At 43.5% G+C, this 8,560-nt stretch overlaps 1 protein-coding gene across 1 annotated transcript in view; it reads right to left on the reverse strand.

The window, feature by feature from the left end:
* Positions 1-680: 680 nt before the first annotated feature.
* The window catches only part of LOC140715051 (uncharacterized), a 14,625-nt gene continuing 6,745 nt past the window's right edge, over positions 681-8,560 (reverse strand). The window contains exons 2-7 of the mRNA XM_073026779.1: positions 2,847-3,054; positions 2,360-2,454; positions 2,168-2,257; positions 1,875-1,979; positions 1,566-1,698; positions 681-777 (exon numbers count right to left, since the gene is read on the reverse strand). Of these exons, the coding sequence (XP_072882880.1) occupies positions 681-777; positions 1,566-1,698; positions 1,875-1,979; positions 2,168-2,257; positions 2,360-2,454; positions 2,847-3,054 (728 nt within the window). The remainder of the gene's footprint in view (positions 778-1,565; positions 1,699-1,874; positions 1,980-2,167; positions 2,258-2,359; positions 2,455-2,846; positions 3,055-8,560) is intronic.

Here is an 8,560-nt window from a genome sequence, read left to right on the forward strand (position 1 = left end):
GACTGATGTACAGGACTCTGATCTACAGGACTCTGGTCTACAGGACTCTGATCTACAGGATTCTGATCTACAGGACTCTGATCTACAGGACTGATCTACAGGACTCTGATCTACAGGACTCTGATCTACAGACTCTGATCTACAGGATTGATCTACAGACTCTGATCTACAGGACTCTGATCCAGAGGACTCTGATCTACAGGACACTGATCTACAGGACTCTGATCCAGAGGACTCTGATCTACAAGACTCTGATCCAGAGGACTCCGATCTACAGGACACTGATCTACAGGACTCTGATCCAGAGGACTCTGATCTACAAGACTCTGATCTACAGGACTCTGATCTACAGGACTGATCTACAGAACTCTGATCTACAGGACTCTGATCTACAGGACTGATCTACAGAACTCTGATCTACAGGACTCTGATCTACAGACTCTGATGTACAGGACTCTGATGTACAGGACTCTGATCTACAGGATTGATCTACAGACTCTGATCTACAGGACTCTGATCTACAAGACTCTGAACTACAGGACTGATGTACAGGACTCTGATCTACAGGACTCTGATCTACAGGATTCTGATGTACAGGACTCTGATCTACAGACTCTGATCTACAGTACTCTGATCCAGAGGACTCTGCTCTACAGGACTCTGATCTACAGGACTCTGATCTACAGACTCTGATCTACAGGACACTGATCTACAGGACACTGATGTACAGGACTCTGTTCTACAGGACTCTGATCTACAGGGCTCTGCTCTACAGGACTGATCTACAGGACTCTGCTCTACAGACTCTGCTCTACAGGACACTGATCTACAGACTCTGATCTACAGGACTGATCTACAGAACTCTGATCTACAGGACTCTGATCTACAGACTCTGATCTACAGGACTCTGATCTACAGGATTGATCTACAGACTCTGATCTACAGGACTCTGATCTTCAAGACTCTGAACTACAGGACTGATGTACAGGACTCTGATCTACAGGACTCTGATCCAGAGGACTCTGATCTACAGGATTCTGATGTACAGGACTCTGATCTACAGGACTCTGATCTACAGACTCTGATCTACAGACTCTTATCCAGAGGACTCTGATCTACAGGATACTGATCTACAGACTCTGATCTACAGGACTCTGATCCAGAGGACTCTGATCTACAGGACTGATCCAGAGGACTCTGATCTACAGGACACTGATCTATAGGACTCTGGTGTACAGGACTCTGCTCTACAGGACTCTGATCCAGAGGACTCTGATCTACAGGACACTGATCTACAGACTCTAATGTACAGGACTCTGATCTACAGGACTCTGATCTACAGGACTGATCTACAGAACTCTGATCTACAGGACTGAGATCTACAGAAATCTACTCTACAGGACTGATCTACAGGACTCTGATCTACAGGACTCTGATCCAGAGGACTCTGCTCTACAGGACTCTGATCTACAGAAATCTGCTCTACAGACTCTGATCTACAGGATTCTGATCTACAGGACTCTGCTCTACAGGACTGAGATCTACAGAAATCTGCTCTACAGGACTGATCTACAGGACTCTGATCCAGAGGACTCTGCTCTACAGGACTCTGCTCTACAGGACTCTGATCTACAGGACTCTGATCTACAGGACTCTGATGTACAGGACTCTGATCTACAGGACTCTGCTCTACAGACTCTGATCTACAGGACACTGATCTACAGGACACTGATGTACAGGACTCTGTTCTACAGGACTCTGATCTACAGGGCTCTGCTCTACAGGACTGATCTACAGGACTCTGCTCTACAGGACTCTGATCTACAGGACTCTGATCTACAGGACTGAGATCTACAGACTCTGATGTACAGGACTCTGATCTACAGGACTCTGCTCTACAGGACACTGATGTACAGGACTCTGATCTACAGGACTCTGATCTACAGGACTCTGCTGTACAGGACTCTGCTCTACAGACTCTGATCTACAGGACTCTGCTGTACAGGACTCTGCTCTACAGACTCTGATCTACAGGATTCTGATCTACAGGACTCTGATCTACAGGACTGATCTACAGGACTCTGATCTACAGACTCTGATCTACAGGACACTGAACTACAGGACTGATGTACAGAACTCTGATCTACAGGACACTGATCTACAGGACTCTGATCTACAGGATTCTGATGTACAGGACTCTGATCTACAGGACTCTGATCTACAGGACTCTGATCTACAGGACTCTGATCTACAGACTCTGATCTACAGGACACTGATCTACAGGACACTGATGTACAGGACTCTGTTCTACAGGACTCTGATCTACAGGGCTCTGCTCTACAGGACTGATCTACAGGACTCTGCTCTACAGGACTCTGATCTACAGGACTCTGATCTGCAGGACTCTGATCTACAGGACTCTGCTCTACAGGACACTGATCTACAGACTCTGATCTACAGGACACTGATCTACAGGACTCTGATCTACAGGACTCTGATGTACAGGACTCTGATCTACAGGACTCTGATGTACAGGACTCTGATCTACAGGACTCTGCTCTACAGGACTGAGATCGACAGAAATCTGCTCTACAGGACTGATCTACAGGACTCTGATCCAGAGGACTCTGCTCTACAGGACTCTGCTCTACAGGACTCTGATCTACAGAAATCTGCTCTACAGACTCTGATCTACAGGACTCTGATCTACAGGACTCTGATCTACAGGACTGCTCTACAGGACTCTGCTCTCCAGGACTCTGATCTACAGAAATCTGCTCTACAGACTCTGATCTACAGGACTCTGGTCTACAGGACTCTGCTCTACAGGACTCTGATCTACAGACTCTGATGTACAGGACTCTGATGTACAGGACTCTGATCTACAGGACTGATCTACAGGACTCTGATCCAGAGGACTCCGATCTACAGGACTCTGATCTACAGGACTCTGATCTACAGGACACTGATCTACAGGACACTGATGTACAGGACTCTGATCTACAGGACTCTGATCTACAGAACTCTGATCTACAGGACTGAGATCTACAGACTCTGATGTACAGGACTCTGATCTACAGGACTCTGCTCTACAGGACTCTGATCTACAGAAATCTGCTGTACAGACTCTGATCTACAGGACTCTGGTCTACAGGACTCTGCTCTACAGGACTCTGATCTACAGACTCTGATGTACAGGACTCTGATCTACAGGACTCTGATCTACAGGACTGATCTACAGGACTCTGATCCAGAGGACTCTGATCTACAGGACTCTGATCTACAGGACTCTGATCTACAGACTCTGATCTACAGGACACTGATCTACAGGACACTGATCTACAGGACTCTGATGTACAGGACTCTGATCTACAAGACACTAATCTACAGAACTGATCTACAGGACTCTGATCTACAGGACTCTGATCCAGAGGATTCTGCTCTACAGGACTCTGATCTACAGGACTCTGCTCTACAGGACTCTGATGTACAGGACTCTGATCTACAAGACACTAATCTACAGGACTGATCTACAGGACTCTGCTCTACAGGACTGAGATCTACAGAAATCTGCTCTACAGGACTGATCTACAGAACTCTGATCTACAGGACACTGATCTACAGGACTCTGATCTACAGGATTCTGATGTACAGGACTCTGATCTACAGGACTCTGATCTACAGACTCTGATCTACAGTACTCTGATCCAGAGGACTCTGATCTACAGGACTCTGATCTACAGGACTCTGATCTACAGACTCTGATCTACAGGACACTAATCTACAGGACACTGATATACAGGACTCTGTTCTACAGGACTCTGATCTACAGGGCTCTGCTCTACAGGACTGATCTACAGGACTCTGCTCTACAGGACTCTGATCTACAGGACTCTGATCTACAGGACTGAGATCTACAGACTCTGATGTACAGGACTCTGATCTACAGGACTGAGATCTACAGGACACTGATGTACAGGACTCTGATCTGCAGGACTCTGATCTACAGGACTCTGCTCTACAGGACACTGATCTACAGACTCTGATCTACAGGACACTGATCTACAGGACTCTGATCTACAGGACTCTGATGTACAGGACTCTGATCTACAAGACACTAATCTACAGACTCTGATCTACAGTACTCTGATCCAGAGGACTCTGATCTACAGGACTCTGATCCAGAGGATTCTGCTCTACAGGACTCTGATCTACAGGACTCTGCTCTACAGGACTCTGATGTACAGGACTCTGATCTACAAGACACTAATCTACAGGACTGATCTACAGGACTCTGCTCTACAGGACTGAGATCTACAGAAATCTGCTCTACAGGACTGATCTACAGAACTCTGATCTACAGGACACTGATCTACAGGACTCTGATCTACAGGATTCTGATGTACAGGACTCTGATCTACAGGACTCTGATCTACAGACTCTGATCTACAGGACTCTGATCTACAGACTCTGATCTACAGGACACTGATCTACAGGACACTGATGTACAGGACTCTGTTCTACAGGACTCTGATCTACAGTGCTCTGCTCTACAGGACTGATCTACAGGACTCTGCTCTACAGGACTCTGATCTACAGGACTCTGATCTACAGGACTGAGATCTACAGACTCTGATGTACAGGACTCTGATCTACAGGACTTTGCTCTACAGGACACTGATGTACAGGACTCTGATCTGCAGGACTCTGATCTACAGCACTCTGCTCTACAGGACACTGATCTACAGACTCTGATCTACAGGACACTGATCTACAGGACTCTGATCTACAGGACTCTGATGTACAGGACTCTGATCTACAAGACACTAATCTACAGGACTGATCTACAGGACTCTGCTCTACAGGACTGAGATCTACAGAAATCTGCTCTACAGGACTCTGATCTGCAGGATTCTGATCTACAGGACTCTGGTGTACAGGACTCTGATGTACAAGACTCTGATCCACAGGACCTTGATCTAGAGGAATCAATATAAAATTATGTTAATAAATATAAAATAAACAAGCAGGTAAATTAAATAGATAATCGAAATTCAGATACTGTAAATTTAGGGTAAGAATCAGCCATCCTATGTTGTTTTGAGGTGAAGCTAAAGATCTCTATTATTTCTTGCCATATGGTTGGTAATGGTAGTACCCCTTTCATTGCACAGTCATACTTGTCCTGAGAAGGAGGTGGTGAATTCTGTTGAATCACTGCCGTACTGCTGTTGAAGGTGCCATCTTGAAGATTGGAAACTCCAGGATATCCCCCGACAAGGTGAAGGAAAATCAGCGCATTCAGTATATTGAAGTGAGAATGGTGTGATTGTGGAGGAGGACTCAGCAAGTGAATGCCTTTCACACAGTCCTACTGCTCTTGCCTTCAAAGATTAAGGGAAAGAAGATGCTATTTAAATAAGTTTGTTAAGTTCTTGTAGCATGTCTTGGAACTGCAGATGAGAGCCCCACATTGGTTAAACAAGTACCAATGTTACATCCTTATTTGTAAGTGCCTAGAAGAAAAGATGGAAAAATTGTTTTTATACAGTGAATGTTAGACCTATTGTACAACATCCAGAATTAACTTGTATTCTTTTACTGTACTTTTGAGATGTATTTTAATATAGTTCTAATCACTGATGTAGTGTCAGAAGGAGCGCATAAAAACAACACCATGGAAGCTTGTACAGTCTCTGGAGAGAAACAATGGGTCTCAGCTTAACATTTTATCTGAACAACATTACACCAGCCCCTATTATTTGGAATGTGACAAACAAAAGGAGTTTTGGAAAATTACAAAGGATGACTGAAAAATATATAATGGAGGTTCAGTAGATTGAAAGGAAGAGAATAGTTAAAGTAAAAATTGATTTGTTAGAGGTTTAAAATGGGGAATTAATGATGGAAAGTGGAAAAATGGTAAAGATTCAAATCTACAGAATGGTGGAGGAACTCTGCAGGTCAGGTATGGGCAAAGAACCAGTCGATGTTTTGGGCCAAGACTCTTCATCAGGGAGATCATTCCAAGTATTTGTCATCTTTATTTAAGTCGATGAGCATAGAACTGTTTTTCTTGCTGTCGTCTCATTCATCACAAGTCAGTATTAGTGTCTTCTGATGTCAACTAATTAATTGAACCTCCTTTGTCATTTATGTGTGACTCTAGCAATTCCATGGCATGTCTCTATCTGATTGACAAAGACCAAATTTGGGCAACTAACTGTGAAGCCTAAGCTTAATTTGTGGTGAGAATGTGATAGAAGAAAGTGGAGAGATTTGTTACTTTTCCTCACTGCAATAATTCATTACAATGCAGCTTCATTTTCACAGATTAGAAAGACTCAAGATTCAAGATATTCTTCAGTACACAAGTGTAAAATAGAATGTACTGACCATTACTCTGGATCTGATGAAGCATAAAAAATACATTAAGCATAGAAACCACAATAATAGAAAGTAAAATCATTCCCATAAAACACAATATACATGAATATGGCCATGTATACATAAGATTAGCTTATATACATAGACAATCAGTATGTACATAAAGTAATGATAGATGCAAGTGTACTTGAACATAAGCTGACTCAAACTAGAAGAGTTAAAATAACAAAGTGATTCTTGGCAAGAGGGACTCTTCTAGGTAGAGTACAAAATTCCAGTTGATAGTTGCAAATGGCAGTGCTGCCATGTTAATAAAAGGACATACTGGTGTTTGCTCAGATAACTACAGTTTTGGATGTTAAGGGATATGGGGATAAATGATAATTGTCTTGTTGGATACTGTTGCAGTCTCAAATGGCTAAATGTACTACTCTTACTTCTACCTCTTGTGTTTTTTGTCATAGGGCACTGCAAGGTTGAATCAACAGAGCAGGTTAGCAACAATATTATTGGGGATATAAGAGACAGCAGATGCTGGAATCTGGAGCAACAAACCTGCTGGGAGAATTCAACAAGGTGAGCTACATCTGTAAGGGTGGAGGGAAGGTTTGTTTATCTGTTGGATCAAAATCCTGCATCAGAGGCAGAGAGTCACAGAGAACTACAGTAGAAAAACGCAACCTTCAGCCCATCTAGTCAGTGCCAAGCCATTATCTGCCTAGTCCCATCTTCCAGTACATAGACCAAGGCCTTCTATACACCTCCCATCCATGTACTTATCCAAGTTTCATTTAATGTTGAAATTGAACCTGCAACCACTACTTGTGCTGGCAGCTCGTTTCACACTCTCTGAGTGAATAAGCACCTCTTCAGGTTTCACTTAAATATTTCACCTTTCACCCTTAAATCTTGACTTCTAATTCAAGTCTCTCCTACACTCGTTGGAAAAAGCCTGCTTGCATTTACCCTACCTATACCTCTCTTAATTTGTATTCCTCTAGCAACTCTCCCCTCAATCTTTGACACTGCAGGGTATAAGGTCATGATAGTATATAATAGGGATGACCTGAATTACACTAGAATTGTTGGGGGGTGGGAACTGAATTGAAGAGACTGGGGAAGAGGCGGTTGGCTCACAAATTGAGAAAGCTTGCAGACAGTGTGTGAGGGAGGATAGGCAGGTGATAGAGAAGGTTCACGCTCAAACGGACGGTTTGAGATGTGTCTATTTTAACGCAAGGAGTATTGTGAACAAGGTGGATGAGCTTAGAGCGTAGATCAGTACTTGGAACTATGATGTGGTGGCCATTACAGAGATCTGGATGGCTCAGGGACAGGAATGGTTACTTCAAGTGCTGGGTTGTAGATGTTTCAGAAAGGACAGGGAGGGAGGCAAAAGAGGTGGGGGGGTGTGGTACTGTTGATCAGAGATAGTGTCACGGCTGCAGAAAAGGTGGATGTCATGGAGAGATTGTCTACAGAGTCTCTATGGTTGGAGGTTAGGAACAGGAAGGGGTCAATAACTTTACTGGGTGTTTTTTATAGGCCGCCCAATACTAACAGGGATATCAAGGAGCAGATAGGGGAACAGGTCCTGCAAAGGTGTAATAATAACAGAGTTGTCGTGATGGGAGATTTTATTTTCCCAAATATTGATTGACATCTCCCTAGAGCAAGGGGTTTAGATAGGGTGGAGTTTGTTAGGTGTGTTCAGAAAGGTTTCTTGACACAATATATAGATAAGCCTACAAGAGGAGAGGCGGTACTTGATTTGGTATTGGGAAATGAACCTGGTGAGGTGTCAGATCTCTGTGGGAGAGCATTTTGGAGCTAGCGATCACAACTCTATCTCCTTTACCATAGCATTGGAGGAGGGATAAGAACAGACAAGTTAGAAAAGCATTTAATTGGAGTAAAGGGAATTATGAGGCTATTAGGCAGGAAATTGGAAGCTTAAATTGGGAACAGATGTTCTCAGGGAAAAGTACAGAAGAAATGTGGCAAATGTTCAGGGGATATTTGTGTGGAGTTCTGCATAGGTACGTTCCAATAAGACAGGGAAGTTATGGTAGGGTACAGGAACCATGGTATACAAAGGCTATAATAAATCTGGTCAAGAAGAAAAGAAAAGCTTATAAAAGGTTCAGAGAGCTGGGTAATGTTAGAGATCTAG

Source organism: Hemitrygon akajei, chromosome 23, assembly GCF_048418815.1.
Source record: "Hemitrygon akajei chromosome 23, sHemAka1.3, whole genome shotgun sequence".
Taxonomy (NCBI): Eukaryota; Metazoa; Chordata; class Chondrichthyes; order Myliobatiformes; family Dasyatidae; genus Hemitrygon; species Hemitrygon akajei.